General features: G+C 39.3%; 1 protein-coding gene across 1 annotated transcript; it reads right to left on the reverse strand.

Annotated features, from left to right (window-relative positions):
• Window positions 1-3814: 3814 nt before the first annotated feature.
• Window positions 3815-9196, reverse strand: LOC143265515 (uncharacterized; the record flags this gene model as incomplete). Its single annotated transcript, XM_076538155.1, has 2 exons — window positions 7825-9196; window positions 3815-7089 (listed from the first exon to the last, which is right to left on the reverse strand). Coding segments are annotated over exons 1-2 (4647 nt in total), but the record flags the coding sequence as incomplete, so codon positions are not given.
• Between the last annotated feature and the right edge of the window lie 9929 nt (window positions 9197-19125).

The raw sequence follows: 19125 nt of genomic DNA on the forward strand, positions 1-19125 counted from the left end.
AACCACAATCTTACAATCTTAATCATACAATCACAATCATACACCCACAATCATATAATAGCAATCTGACAATCGCAATCATACAATTAGAATCATGCAAACACAATCGCATAATCACAATCATACCATCACAATCATACAATCAAAATCATAGAATCACAATCATACAATCACAATCATACATTCACAGTCATACAATCACAATCATACAATCACAATCATACAATCACAATCCTACGAACACAATCATGCAACCACATTCATACAATCACAATCATACAACCACAATCATACACTCACAATCATACAATCACAATCATGCAATCACAATCGTACAATCACAATCATACAATCGTAATCATACAATCACAATCATACAATTGACAATCATAAAATCACAAACTTGCAATCACAATCACGCAAATAGAATCCTACAATCACAATCATACAATCACAATCATACAATCACAATCATACAATCACAATCATACAATCACAATCATACAATCACAATCATACAATCACAATCATACAATCACAAACATAAAATCACAATCATACAATCACAATTATACATTCACAGCCATACAATCACAATCATACAATCACAATCATACAATCACAATCCTACGGACACAATCATGCAACCACTATCATACAATCACAATCATACAATCACAATCATACACCCACAATCATAGAATCACAATCATACAATCACAATCATACAATCACAATCACACAATCACTACCATACAATCACAATTATACAATCACAATCATACAATCACCATAATACAATCACAAATATACAATCAGAATCACACTATCACAATCATACAATCACAATCATACAATCACTATCATAGAATCACAATCAAAAAATCACAATCATACAATCACAATCATACCATCACAATCATACAATCACAATCATGCAATCACAATCATACAATCACCATAATACAATCACAAATATACAATCAGAATCACAATATCACAATCATACAATCACAATTATACAATCACAATCATACAATCACAATCATACACTTACAATCATACAATCACAATCATACAATCACAATCATACAATCACAATCATACAATCACAATCATACAATCACAATCACACAATCACAATTATACAATCACATATATTCAATTGACAATCATAAAATCACAAACTTGCAATCACAATCACGCAAATAGAATTCTACAATCACAATCAGACAATCACAATCATACAATCACAATCATACGAACACAATCATTCAACCACAACCATGCAACCACATTCATACAATCACAATCATACAATCACAAACATAAAATCGTAATCATACAATCACAATCATACATTCACAGTCATACAATCACAATCATACAATCACAATCATACAATCACAATCCTACGAACACAATCATGCAACCACATTCATACAATCACAATCATACAACCACAATCATACAATCACAATCACACAATCACAATCATACAATCACAATCGTGCAATCACAATCATAGAATCAAAATCAAAGAATCACAATCATACAATCACAATCATGCAATCACAATCATACAATCACAATCATACAATCACAATCATACAATCACAATCATACAATTGACAATCATAAAATCACAATCCTGCAATTACAATCACGCAAATAGAATCCTACAATCACAATCATACAATCACAATCATACAATCACAATCAGACAATCAAAATCATACAATCACAATCATACAATCACAATCATGCAATCGCAATCATACACCCACAATCATATAATCGCAATCTGACAATCGCAATCATACAATTAGAATCATGCAAACACAATCGCATAATCACAATCTTACAATCACAATCTTACAATCACAATCTTACAATTACAATCATACAATCATAATCACACAACTGCAATCATACAACCACAATCTTACAATCACAATCATACGGTCACAATCATACAATCACAATTATGCAATCACAATCACACAATCACAATCATAAAATCGCAATCATACAATCACAATCATACATTCGACAATCATAGAATCACAATCCTGCAATTACTATCACGCAAATAGAATCCTACAATCACAATCATACAATAAGGGTCATAGAAACACAATCATATAACCACCATCTTACATTCACAATCAGTCAATCACAATCATAGAATCACAATTGTACATTCACAATCCTGCAATCACACTCATACAACCACAATCATACAATCACAATCATACAATCACAATTATACAATCACAAATATACAATCAGAATCACACTATCACAATCATACAATCACAATTATAAAATCACAATCATAGAATCACAATCATACACTCACAATCATACAATCACAATCATGGAATCACAAACACACAATCACTAACATACAGTCACAATCATACAATCACAATCATACAATCAGAATCGTACAATCAGAATCGTACAATAACTATCATACAATCGCAATCATTCAATAGCGATCATGCAGTCAGAGTCATACAATCACAGTGCTGCAACACAATCATACAATCACAATCTTACAATCTTAATCATACTGTATCAGAACAACTCAATTTTTCGACGGTGAATACGCACAGTTTATTTCAATTATTATATAACCCACGTATTATAATTTAGTCTGCGTGTGACATCAATATTACAATCAAAGCCGAAATATTTGATCCCGCAACGAAAGTCTTTGCAAAATATAAGTAAAGTCCGTAATGACAACAAGTATGTCCCGTAGTGACAAGTTATAAGTGAAGCCTCGTAAATATAAAGAATGAAACGCGTAGCAACAAATATAAGAGAATGAATCGAAGTGAAGCGCGGGCCCGGTGCCCTCGTCTATTTTATACGTTTCACTCCCCTACGACGTCTCCTAGCAACCACCCGATTTCTTCGAAATCTGCCACGTGCCCTCCGTCGACCTTGGCTTCGCGGTCATCCCTCTACGACCGATCCTTGCGATGCCGCCCGCCCTTTGCGGCCGAGCCGCCGCGCCGCCACGCCGCGCGGCGATACCGATGTCGCGCCGGCACTTGCCGGTACCCGCCGTCAAACGGAGCGGTCCGCGCCTTTGTACTCGTTTCTCGAAAATTACGTATCAGGAGACGTCGCCGAGGAGTGTCTTTCTTTTCTGCCGAAGTACGCACCTGGGTTCGCCGGCATTTCGCGGTGGATCAAATACTTATTAATTGGCATTTTTCTCGGAATTTCAGAGCATGTGCCACGTGCCACTTTTGCCACGTGCCACTTTTGCCACGTGCACCACGCACGTGTACATTTCTTAGAAAAATTAATTATCTATCGTCTTCGAGTGCGACCGATCCCGCAGACAGCTAGCCGGAGCGCAGGGCAAGCAAGCTCGCCCTCGCCCGGGTTCTCACCTCTCCCGAGCGGAGTGGCCCTCGGTGTTTTGGTGAGCACCACCACTCCCGGGCGGATTGGTTACCCCCGGTGCTACGATGGTGTTTTTCATGCCGAGACACTCATGGTGTTCGACGAATACGGCCACAGGTTTCCCCGTGCACGTAGGGCTTCGAGGCATGGAAACTCGCCATGCCTGCTGCTTTTGACCAGTCGTCCCCGAAAACCCCGCTAAATTCATTAAATCTTATGTTTATCTTTAAATTCTCATCCCATGCTCTGAAATGCCTCAATTGGCCAGTTCTATCCGTAACAATCCTCCCCCTCGTACAAAATTCATTTAATTTTGTACCTCATTTATTCCTAGTAGTTTTATTAGTTTTCGTGCCGGACGTATAAAATCACCCGTTCGTGTGCGCACCTCGGCCACTCTGACTTCTTTATCTACACCGGGAAATACTCGTGTAACGGTCCCTTTTCGCCAACTATTTCGCGGTGCTTGTAAGTCTACTATCAACACTATATCGCCTACTTCTAAGGGATTTTCCTTTTCGGTCCATTTCTTACGCGGTACGAGCGTAGGTAAATATTCGCGCAACCATCGTTTCCAAAACGCCTCCGCGAAACTCTGCGCTGTTCGCCACTGTTTTCGCAAACATACATTTTGAAGATCATATCTACCTAGCTGAACCTCACCCGAGGACGATCCTATCAGGAAATGATTTGGCGTCAGTGCCTCTTTATCGCGAGGGTCTAACGACACGTGCGTGAGCGGCCGCGAGTTTACCGAATGTTCGGCTTCGGCAAAGAGCGTAGAAAGAACTTCTTCGGAGGGTGCTTGTTCCCTTAAAATCACGTTTAACGCGGTTTTTACCGACCTAATCAATCGTTCCCACGCCCCACCCATATGCGGTGCGTCAGGGGGGTTGAAAACCCACTTCACACGTTTCGACAATGCATATTCCTTGATCTTAGCTCGGTCCATACTCGCGGTCGCGTCTTTCAGCTCCTTGTCCGCGCCCCGGAAATTCGTCCCATTGTCGCTGTAGACTACCTGCGGTGTGCCTCTCCGCGCCGCTAGTCTTTGTGATGCCATTATGGCCGAACTGGCACTTAGCGAATGCGCGATCTCTAAGTGGATGGCCCTTGTCGTGAGACACGTAAACAACACTCCCCAACGTTTCTCTCTTCGCCGCCCGATTTTTACCATCAATGGTCCGAAGTAGTCGACCCCACAGTGTGTAAAGGGTCTCTGCCGAAAAGCTACACGCCCGACCGGTAGCGCGGACATCAGCGGGTTCTGTGGCCTGCCTCGCCGTATACGACATACAATACACCTACTTATGAGCGAACGTAAAACGCGTCGAAGACCGATTATATGGTATTTTTGCCTTAATTCATTGACTACCGCGTCGCTACTCGCGTGATAGAACTTCCGATGGTATTCTGCAATTAGTAATTTGGTCGCGGGGTGTCGACCCTCGAGTATGATTGGTCGGTTGTCAAAGCCCTCAAGTCCCGTTGCCGTTACGCGCCCGTTTGCCCTCAAAATTCCCTGTTCGTCTACGTATGGATTTAAACCGGCGATTTTACTTCCCTTGTTGATATTACGGCCGTGTCTCAACGCAACTATCTCAGCTCCGAAATATTCTTCCTGGATAACGCGGTACCAATACTGTTCCCCTATCTGAACTATTTCCAACGGTTCTTTCACGGTGTTCTTCCCCTTCCAACGACCGACGATCGCGTGTACTCGTCGCGCGATGACGAGAAGACCGCGCCAACCCATCAATCTTATCGGTAGCGAAAATTCTGCTTTTACCGTCGCCGCCACGTAGACGCACGCTTTCCGCTGCTCCAAATCGTCGATTGTCGCCTTCTCTTTCGCGGTCAACGTTTTTTCTATCGGCCATTCGGATTCCGGACGTCGCAAAAATTCCGGGCCTTCAAACCATCGCGGGCTTATAAATTCGGAGCTATTTTCGAAGCGCGTCGCGTCGTCCGCGGGATTCTGACCGGTCGGAACCCATCGCCACTCCGTCGTCCGCGTGTTTTCCCCGATCTCTCCTAAACGGTTCGCTACGAATACTTGACGCGTCCGCGGCTCCGATCTGATCCACGAAATCACGGTAGTCGAATCTGACCAAAAAACTCGTCTACTAATTTTAATGTCTAGCTCCTTTTCTACGAACGTCGCGAGTCTTGTCCCCATCAGGGCCGCCTGTAACTCTAATCGCGGTATTGTCAACGGTTTTAACGGCGCGACTCTACTTTTGGCCATGATCAAGGAAACGTGCGCGGATTCAGACTCATTTTCGTTTTCGAACCGCAGATAGGCTACCGCCGCGTAAGCCGTTAAGCTCGCGTCGCAAAACACGTGGAGTTGCGCTTCTGACTCCCGCGATTCCGTTACCCCGTAACACCTCGGCATCCGGCATTCTTTTACCCTGTCTATCATGGACACCCACTTGCGCCAACGGACAAAATCTTCCTCCCGTAGTGGGTCATCCCAATTTATACCGCTTCGCCATATTTCCTGCATGATGATTTTTGACTTTAACGTGAACGGCGCGAGGATACCGAGCGGATCGAAAACCGACATGATAACGCGTAAGAACTCTCGTTTGGTGGGCTTCTTTTCGCCTAGCAGGATTTCTTTCGGTATATTCTTTAACTCGACATTGAATTTGAGTTCATCATTCTGTGTGTCCCAAAAAAGACCGAGGACCCTCTCTCCCCCTCGGTCGCCTAACCGCGTGTCGCCCTGCTCTAACCGTTGCCCGTGATCGACGGAATTTCGCAAGGCCTCCGCCTTGTTGCTCGCCCAACCATGCATGGCGAAATTCGCTCGCGCGTTTATCGCGATTACATCCCGAACGAGCTCTGCCGCTTCGCGCACGGTTCTTCGACTCGATAAGAAATCGTCCATATAGCTATCATTAATAATACTTCTAACTGCCTCCGGGTGAGCTTCATTACAGTCTTTCGCATTCTTATCCTTGACGTAGATCGCGCTACACGGGGATGATTTGGCGCCGAAGATTAACGTCGACATCTCGTAAATGTCCGGTTCTCTATTCCTATCTTTTCCTCGCCATAGGAATCTTTGCGCACCACGATCGCTTTCCCGAATTTGCACGCGTAGGAACATATCTGAAATGTCCGCCTTCACCGCGACCGCGTATTGTCTAAACCGAATTAATATTCCCGGCAATGATTTTAATAGGTCCGGACCTGACATCAGCTGGTCGTTCAAACTTATTCCTCCGGTTTTTGCCGCGGCATCGAAAACTAATCGAACTTTATTTGGCTTGTTCACGTTTCGCACTCCGAAGTGCGGTAGATACCACGTCCTAGCCCTCTCTAACGTGTTCTCAACCCTTTGAGCGTAACCCTGGTCTAGAAAGCGCTGCATTTCCTGGTAATATAAACGTGCATATTCGGGATCGCGATCTAACCTTCGTTCTAATAATTCTAACCTTTTCCGCGCAGTAGACAAACCGTTCGTGCTCGGCGCGTGATCGTCCTTCCATAAGAGGCCCGTTTCCCAGATTTTTCCCTTACGCGAACTAGTTTCCTCTAGTATCCGCAACGCGCGATCCTGCTCGCCTTTACACGCGACGCTATCCTTTATTCCGGTATATTCTAGCGCGAAATAACCCTTTACTAAGTCGTCTAAAGAAGTCAGAGCCTCCCCTGTACATTGGTATTCGCTTACATCTATTTTGTATACCGCGCGTGAGGAGCATTTTGCGGACCCATGCACGGTCCATCCAAGACGGGAGCGCGAAACCGCCAAATCTGTACCTATTATCTCGCGCAGTTCCCGTGTTACGATTAGGTCCCAATTGTCTTGACCGATTAATAATTCTACGCGTGCTCCGTGATACGGTCGGATCTCCACGTCTTTGGCGGCATCGTGTACCCGCGCAATAATGTCCCGGCTGATCGACTGTGTGGGAAACTTCAGATTTTTTACGGTTATCGCTCCGCGGATCCGGTGTGTGCCGAAGATCCCCTCTACGTCAAAATCTACTTTTTTGCTATTCTCTAATCGAATTTCTCCTTCGCCTATTCCTTTTATAGACACGTCTATTCGCGAACCCTTTACCCCTAGGTCTCGCGCCAGCCTATCGTCTATCAGGGTGACCGTGGAACCCTCGTCTAGTAACGCGAATGTATCTATTGTTCGCTTCGGCCCACCCGCGCGTACCGCTATAATTTTCAGCAATACGCTTTGCCCGTCTAGTCAACTATCTATGGAACCGCGATTTTCCCCCGACCTGTTGTCGCTCGCGACGTATGCCCTGCTCGGCGCACTCTCTCCCCCGGATATCGCCCCGCGCTGAGCCTCATTTTCCGCACTATTTGCGTCGACATATTTATGCAACAGGATGTGATGCTGCCTCTTGCAGACCTTACACATCTCACTCTTGCAATCGTTTCTTGAATGACCGGGCCTCAAGCACCCGAAGCATAGGTTGTACTTTTTCACGAGATCCCAGCGCTTACTCACGGGCTCACGGGCAAAAAAGAGGCATTTCGGCGACGGGTGATTATCCTTTTTGCAAAACGCGCATTTACGAGTTTCCGTCGCGTTTGTTTCTACACGCCTATCTCGCCGTTCTGCTACGCATACCACGGCCGTTTTCGCCGACGGCCGCCGCGATCCACCGAACGCGCCGCGATCTACCCTTTGTGTCGGTCGTTCCGTCGTGCAATCGATATCAAAAATCCCGGCTTCCGTAGCTAATTCGGCTTCCGCGTATATGAAATCCGCGAGTTTCTCGAGTTCCGATTTCTCTTCTCTAACGCTTACGGCGTACCGGTTATATGCATATCGCAATGCTATCGGTATCTTATGTCCCACGGATTTTACTAGTTCGGGGCTGTGCAGGTACCCTAATAACCTAAACGTTTTAAACGCTACCACTGCACTGCGTAACTTCGTCGCGAATTGTACGAGAGAAATTCTCCCCGAATCTATCTCCGGCAACGTTTTTAATTCCGCGACGATTTTCTCGGCAGCGGCCCGTTTATTTCCGAAATGCAATTCTAACGTCTTTATTATTGTGTCCGCGTCGCGGCTACTCGCGAGCAAAGTTTTAACCACGTCGCGCGCCTCGCCCTTTAGGGCATCGAACAATCGTGCAATGTTTTCGCGGTCCGAGTATCCGCCCGATTCGGATGACGATATATATGCCTCCTTAAAGTGTAGCCACTCTAAGGGATCACCGGAGAAGCTAGGTAACGCTTTCGCGGTTGTGAGACGATTTACTAATCGCGAACTTCCTTCCCCTGCGAGCGACGCTTCACGTACCGCCGCTAACGTACGTTCGATAGCCGCGGATAGTCGATCAGCCGGGTCAATAAAGGATTGCTCACTCACGTTTCGTTGACGCCTTACTGGTAACGCGGTGCTGTTGCTCCATGGCTGATGCGTTGCCCTGTCGTCCTCGCTGCCCTGGATTTCCTCCGCCTCGTCGGAGAAGTCCGTGTCCTCGTCGGCTGCGGATGGGATGCTCGCCTCCGTGGGTCGCTGCTGCCATCCTGCTCCGTGACCGCTGCCTCCTGGCAGCTCCTGCTGCCGCTGGTTCCCAGTGGTCCTTGTTGCCCGACGCCCCTGTCGGATGACAGGTAGGATGGGAGACGGTGCCCTGGAAGGCCCCGCAGAATCGTTGTCCTCCATGGTTGCCGGTCCTGGTCCTGGATCTGCCAATGCTCTCGCCTTCGCTGGTCTGCCCCGCTTGGCCGCTGGCTGCTTCCCTGACTGCTGGGCTGCTGCTCGTTTTCCTCGTACCATTGTCTCGGGTAAAGTCCACTTTGTGTGTCACTCGCACTTCCACACAAGTCACGATATCGCGTCAAACACCGTCTGTCCGGTCAAAGTGTCCCGGGTTTCGGCACCAAAAATTGTATCAGAACAACTCAATTTTTCGACGGTGAATACGCACAGTTTATTTCAATTATTATATAACCCACGTATTATAATTTAGTCTGCGTGTGACATCAATATTACAATCAAAGCCGAAATATTTGATCCCGCAACGAAAGTCTTTGCAAAATATAAGTAAAGTCCGTAATGACAACAAGTATGTCCCGTAGTGACAAGTTATAAGTGAAGCCTCGTAAATATAAAGAATGAAACGCGTAGCAACAAATATAAGAGAATGAATCGAAGTGAAGCGCGGGCCCGGTGCCCTCGTCTATTTTATACGTTTCACTCCCCTACGACGTCTCCTAGCAACCACCCGATTTCTTCGAAATCTGCCACGTGCCCTCCGTCGACCTTGGCTTCGCGGTCATCCCTCTACGACCGATCCTTGCGATGCCGCCCGCCCTTTGCGGCCGAGCCGCCGCGCCGCCACGCCGCGCGGCGATACCGATGTCGCGCCGGCACTTGCCGGTACCCGCCGTCAAACGGAGCGGTCCGCGCCTTTGTACTCGTTTCTCGAAAATTACGTATCAGGAGACGTCGCCGAGGAGTGTCTTTCTTTTCTGCCGAAGTACGCACCTGGGTTCGCCGGCATTTCGCGGTGGATCAAATACTTATTAATTGGCATTTTTCTCGGAATTTCAGAGCATGTGCCACGTGCCACTTTTGCCACGTGCCACTTTTGCCACGTGCACCACGCACGTGTACATTTCTTAGAAAAATTAATTATCTATCGTCTTCGAGTGCGACCGATCCCGCAGACAGCTAGCCGGAGCGCAGGGCAAGCAAGCTCGCCCTCGCCCGGGTTCTCACCTCTCCCGAGCGGAGTGGCCCTCGGTGTTTTGGTGAGCACCACCACTCCCGGGCGGATTGGTTACCCCCGGTGCTACGATGGTGTTTTTCATGCCGAGACACTCATGGTGTTCGACGAATACGGCCACAGGTTTCCCCGTGCACGTAGGGCTTCGAGGCATGGAAACTCGCCATGCCTGCTGCTTTTGACCAGTCGTCCCCGAAAACCCCGCTAAATTCATTAAATCTTATGTTTATCTTTAAATTCTCATCCCATGCTCTGAAATGCCTCAATTGGCCAGTTCTATCCGTAACACATACAATCACAATCATACAACCACAATCATACAATCCCAATCTGACAATCGCAATCATACAATTAGAATCATACAAAAACGATCGCATAATCACAATCATACAAACACAATGTTACAATTACAATCATACAATCACAATCATACAATCAGAATCATACAATGACAATCATACAATCACAATTCTACAATCACAATCATACAATCACAATCATACACCCACAATCATAGAATCACAATCATACAATCACAATCATAGAATCACAATCATACAATCACAATCACACAATCACTACCATACAATCACAATTATGCAATCACAATCATACAATCACCATAATACAATCACAAATATACAATCAGAATCACACTATCACAATCATACAATCACAATCATACAATCACAATCATACAATCACTATCATAGAATCACAATCATACATTCACAATCACAAAATCACAATCACACAATCACAATCGTACAATCACCACAATACAATCACAAATATACAATCAGAAACACACTATCACAATCATACAATCACAATCATACAACCACAATCATACAATCCCAATCTGACAATCGCAATCATACAATTAGAATCATACAAAAACAATCGCATAATCACAATCTTACAATCACAATGTTACAATTACAATCATACAATCACAATCATACAATCAGAATCATACAATGACAATCATACAATCACAATCATACAATCACAATCATACAATCACAATCACACACTCAGAATCATACAATCACAATCACAAAATCGCAATCGTACAATCACAATCATACAATCATAATCATACAATCACAATCATACAATCACAATCATACAATCACAATCATACAAACACAATCATACAATCACAATCATATAATCACAATCATACAATCACAATCACACAATCACTACCATACAATCACAATTATGCAATCACAATCATACAATCACCATAATACAATCACAAATATACAATCAGAATCACACTATCACAATCATACAATCACAATCATACAATCACAATCATACAATCACTATCATAGAATCACAATCATAGAATCACAATCATACAATCACAATCGTACAATCACAATCATACAATCATAATCATACAATCACAATCATACAATCACAATCATACCATCACAATCATACAATCACAATCATGCAATCACAATCATACAATCACAATCATACAATCACAATCATACAATCACCATAATACAATCACAAATATACAATCAGAATCACACTATCACAATCATACAATCACAATTATACAATCACAATTATACAATCACAATCATAGAATCACAATCATACACTCACAATCATACAATCACAATCATACAATCACAACCGTACAATCACAATCATACAACCATAATCATACAATCACAATCATACAATCAAAATCATACAATCACAATCATTCAATCACAATCATACAATCCCAATCATACAATCACAATCATACAATCACAATCATACAATCACAATCATACAATCACAATCATACAATCACAATCATACAATCACAATCATACAATCACAATCATGGAATCACAAATATACAATCAGAATCACACTATCGCAATCACACAATCACAATTATACAATCACAATCATAGAATCACAATCATACACTCACAATCATACAATCAGAATCATACAATCACAATCATACAATCACAATCATACAATCACAATCATACAATCACAATCATACATTCACAATCACACAATCACAATCACACAATCACAATCACACAATCACAATCGTACAATCACCACAATACAATCACAAATATACAATCAGAATCACACTATCACAATCATACAATCACAATCATACAATCACAATCATACAATCACAATCACACAATCACAATCGTACAATCACCACAATACAATCACAAATATACAATCAGAAACACACTATCACAATCATACAATCACAATCATACAATCCCAATCTGACAATCGCAATCATACAATTAGAATCATGCAAACACAATCGCATAATCACAATCTTACAATCACAATCTTACAATTACAATCATACAATCATAATCACACAACTGCAATCATACAACCACAATCTTACAATCACAATCATACGGTCACAATCATACAATCACAATTATGCAATCACAATCACACAATCACAATCATAAAATCGCAATCATACAATCACAATCATACATTCGACAATCATAGAATCACAATCCTGCAATTACTATCACGCAAATAGAATCCTACAATCACAATCATACAATAAGGGTCATAGAAACACAGCCATATAACCACCATCTTACATTCACAATCAGTCAATCACAATCATAGAATCACAATTGTACATTCACAATCCTGCAATCACACTCATACAACCACAATCATACAATCACAATCATACAATCACAATTATACAATCACAAATATACAATCAGAATCACACTATCACAATCATACAATCACAATTATAAAATCACAATCATAGAATCACAATCATACACTCACAATCATACAATCACAATCCTACAATCACAATCATACAATCACAATCATACAATCACAATCATACAATCACAATCATACAGTCACAATCCTACAATCACAATCATACAATCACAATCATACAATCACAATCATACAATCACAATCATGCAATCACAATCACAGTCAAACAATCACTATGATACAGTTACAATCATACAATCACTATCATACAATCACAATCACACAATCACTATTATACAATCACAATTATACAATCACAGTCATACTATCACATTCATATAATAACAATCCCAATCACACAATCACAATCATACAATTGACAATCATAAAATCACAATACTGCCATTACTATCACGCAAATAGAATCCTACAATCACAATCATACAATTAGAGTCATAGAAGCACAATCGCATAATCACAATCTTACAATCACAATGTTACAATTACAATCATACAATCACAATCATACAATTACAATCATATACTCACAATCATACAACCACAATCATACAATCACAATCATACAATCACAATCATGGAATCACAAACACACAATCACTAACATACAGTCACAATCATACAATCACAATCATACAATCAGAATCGTACAATCAGAATCGTACAATAACTATCATACAATCGCAATCATTCAATAGCGATCATGCAGTCACAGTCATACAATCACAATGCTGCAACACAATCATACAATCACAATCTTACAATCTTAATCATACAATCACAATCATACAACCACAATCATACAATCCCAATCTGACAATCGCAATCATACAATTAGAATCATACAAAAACGATCGCATAATCACAATCATACAAACACAATGTTACAATTACAATCATACAATCACAATCATACAATCAGAATCATACAATGACAATCATACAATCACAATTCTACAATCACAATCATACAATCACAATCATACACCCACAATCATAGAATCACAATCATACAATCACAATCATAGAATCACAATCATACAATCACAATCACACAATCACTACCATACAATCACAATTATGCAACCACAATCATACAATCACCATAATACAATCACAAATATACAATCAGAATCACACTATCACAATCATACAATCACAATCATACAATCACAATCATACAATCACTATCATAGAATCACAATCATACATTCACAATCACAAAATCACAATCACACAATCACAATCGTACAATCACCACAATACAATCACAAATATACAATCAGAAACACACTATCACAATCATACAATCACAATCATACAATCACAATCATACAATCACTATCATAGAATCACAATCATAGAATCACAATCATACACTCACAATCATACAATCACAATCATACAATCACAACCGTACAATCACAATCATACAACCATAATCATACAATCACAATCATACAATCAAAATCATACAATCACAATCATTCAATCACAATCATACAATCCCAATCATACAATCACAATCATACAATCACAATCATACAATCACAATCATACAATCACAATCATACAATCACAATCATACAATCACAATCATACAATCACAATCATACAATCACAATCATACAATCACAATCATACAATCACAATCATGGAATCACAAATATACAATCAGAATCACACTATCGCAATCACACAATCACAATTATACAATCACAATCGTAGAATCACAATCATACACTCACAATCATACAATCACAATCATACAATCACAATCATACAATCACAATCATACAATCACAATCATACAATCACAATCATACATTCACAATCACACAATCACAATCACACAATCACAATCACACAATCACAATCGTACAATCACCACAATACAATCACAAATATACAATCAGAATCACACTATCACAATCATACAATCACAATCATACAATCACAATCATACAATCACAATCATACAATCACAATCATACAATCACAATCATACAATCACAATCATACATTCACAATCACACAATCACAATCACACAATCACAATCACACAATCACAATCACACAATCACAATCGTACAATCACCACAATACAATCACAAATATACAATCAGAATCACACTATCACAATCATACAATCACAATCATACAATCACAATCATACAATCACAATCATACAATCACAATCATACAACCACAATCTTACAATCTTAATCATACAATCACAATCATACAACCACAATCATACAATCCCAATCTGACAATCGCAATCATACAATTAGAATCATACAAAAACAATCGCATAATCACAATCTTACAATCACAATGTTACAATTACAATCATACAATCACAATCATACAATCAGAATCATACAATGACAATCATACAATCACAATTATACAATCACAATCATACAATCACAATCATACACCCACAATCATAGAATCACAATCATACAATCACAATCATACAATCACAATCACACAATCACTACCATACAATCACAATTATGCAATCACAATCATACAATCACCATAATACAATCACAAATATACAATCAGAATCACACTATCACAATCATACAATCACAATCATACAATCACAATCATACAATCACTATCATAGAATCACAATCATAGAATCACAATCATACAATCACAATCGTACAATCACAATCATACAATCATAATCATACAATCACAATCATACAATCACAATCATACCATCACAATCATACAATCACAATCATGCAATCACAATCATACAATCACAATCATACAATCACCATAATACAATCACAAATATACAATCAGAATCACACTATCACAATCATACAATCACAATCATACAATCACAATCATACAATCACTATCATAGAATCACAATCATAGAATCACAATCATAGAATCACAATCATACAATCACAATCGTACAATCACAATCATACAATCACAATCATACAATCACAATCGTACAATCACAATCATACAATCACAATCATGGAATCACAAACACACAATCACTGACATACAGTCACAATCATACAATCACAATCATACAATCAGAATCGTACAATCAGAATCGTACAATCAGAATCGTACAATAACTATCATACAATCGCAATCATTCAATAGCGATCATGCAGTCACAGTCATACAATCACAATGCTGCAACACAATCATACAATCACAATCACACGATCACAATCATACAATCACAATCTTGCGATCACAATCGTACAATCACAATCATACAATCGCCATAATGCAATCACAAATGTACAATCAGAATCACATTATCACAATCATACAATCACAATCATACAATCAAAATCATACAAACACAATCATACAATCACAATCATATAATCACAATCATACAATCACAACCATACAATCACAATCACGCAATCACAATCACAACCAAACAATCACTATGACACAGTTACAATCATACAATCACTATCATACAATCACAATCATACAATCACAATCATACAATCACAATCATATAATCACAATCACACACTCAGAATCATACAATCACAATCATAAAATCGCAATCGTACAATCACAATCATACAATCATAATCATACAATCACAATCATACAATCACAATCATACAATCACAATCATACAAACACAATCATACAATCACAATCATATAATCACAATCATACAATCACAACCATACAATCACAATCATGCAAACACAATCACAGTCAAACAATCACTATGATACAGTTACAATCATACAATCACAATCATACAATCACAATCATACAATCAATATCATACAATCACAATCATACAATCACAATCATACAATCCCAAACATACAATCACAATCATACAATCACAATCATACAATCACAATCACACAATCACTACCATACAATCACAATTATGCAATCACAATCATACAATCACCATAATACAATCACAAATATACAATCAGAATCACACTATCACAATCATACAATCACAATCATACAATCACAATCATACAATCACTATCATAGAATCACAATCATAGAATCACAATCATACAATCACAATCGTACAATCACAATCATACAATCATAATCATACAATCACAATCATACAATCACAATCATACCATCACAATCATACAATCACAATCATGCAATCACAATCATACAATCACAATCATACAATAACCATAATACAATCACAAATATACAATCAGAATCACACTATCACAATCATACAATCACAATTATACAATCACAATTATACAATCACAATCATAGAATCACAATCATACACTCACAATCATACAATCACAATCATACAATCACAACCGTACAATCACAATCATACAACCATAATCATACAATCACAATCATACAATCAAAATCATACAATCACAGTCATTCAATCACAATCATACAATCCCAATCATACAATCACAATCATACAATCACAATCATACAATCAGAATCATACAATCACAATCATACAATCACAATCATACAATCACAATCATGGAATCACAAATATACAATCAGAATCACACTATCGCAATCACACAATCACAATTATACAATCACAATCATAGAATCACAATCATACACTCACAATCATACACTCACAATCATACAATCACAATCATACAATCACAATCATACAATCACAATCATACAATTACAATCATACATTCACAATCACACAATCACAATCACACAATCACAATCACACAATCACAATCGTACAATCACAAATATACAATCAGAATCACACTATCACAATCATACAATCACAATCATACAATCACAATCATACAATCACAATCATACAACCACAATCTTACAATCTTAATCATACAATCACAATCATACAACCACAATCATACAATCCCAATCTGACAATCGCAATCATACAATTAGAATCATACAAAAACAATCGCATAATCACAATCTTACAATCACAATGTTACAATTACAATCAAACAATCACAATCATACAATCAGAATCATACAATGACAATCATACAATCACAATTATACAATCACAATCATACAATCACAATCATACACCCACAATCATAGAATCACAATCATACAATCACAATCATACAATCACAATCACACAATCACTACCATACAATCACAATTATGCAATCACAATCATACAATCACCATAATACAATCACAAATATACAATCAGAATCACACTATCACAATCATACAATCACAATCATACAATCACAATCATACAATCACTATCATAGAATCACAATCATAGAATCACAATCATACAATCACAATCGTACAATCACAATCATACAATCATAATCATACAATCACAATCATACAATCACAATCATACCATCACAATCATACAATCACAATCATGCAATCACAATCATACAATCACAATCATACAATCACCATAATACAATCACAAATATACAATCAGAATCACACTATCACAATCATACAATCACAATCATACAATCACAATCATACAATCACTATCATAGAATCACAATCATAGAATCACAATCATAGAATCACAATCATACAATCACAATCGTACAATCACAATCATACAATCACAATCATACAATCACAATCGTACAATCACAATCATACAATCACAATCATGGAATCACAAACACACAATCACTGACATACAGTCACAATCATACAATCACAATCATACAATCAGAATCGTACAATCAGAATCGTACAATCAGAATCGTACAATAACTATCATACAATCGCAATCATTCAATAGCGATCATGCAGTCACAGTCATACAATCACAATGCTGCAACACAATCATACAATCACAATCACACGATCACAATCATACAATCACAATCTTGCGATCACAATCGTACAATCACAATCATACAATCGCCATAATGCAATCACAAATGTACAATCAGAATCACATTATCACAATCATACAATCACAATCATACAATCAAAATCATACAAACACAATCATACAATCACAATCATATAATCACAATCATACAATCACAACCATACAATCACAATCACGCAATCACAATCACAACCAAACAATCACTATGACACAGTTACAATCATACAATCACTATCATACAATCACAATCATACAATCACAATCATACAATCACAATCATATAATCACAATCACACACTCAGAATCATACAATCACAATCATAAAAT

The sequence above is a fragment of the Megachile rotundata genome, chromosome 12 (assembly GCF_050947335.1).
Source record: "Megachile rotundata isolate GNS110a chromosome 12, iyMegRotu1, whole genome shotgun sequence".
Lineage (NCBI taxonomy): Eukaryota > Metazoa > Arthropoda > Insecta > Hymenoptera > Megachilidae > Megachile > Megachile rotundata.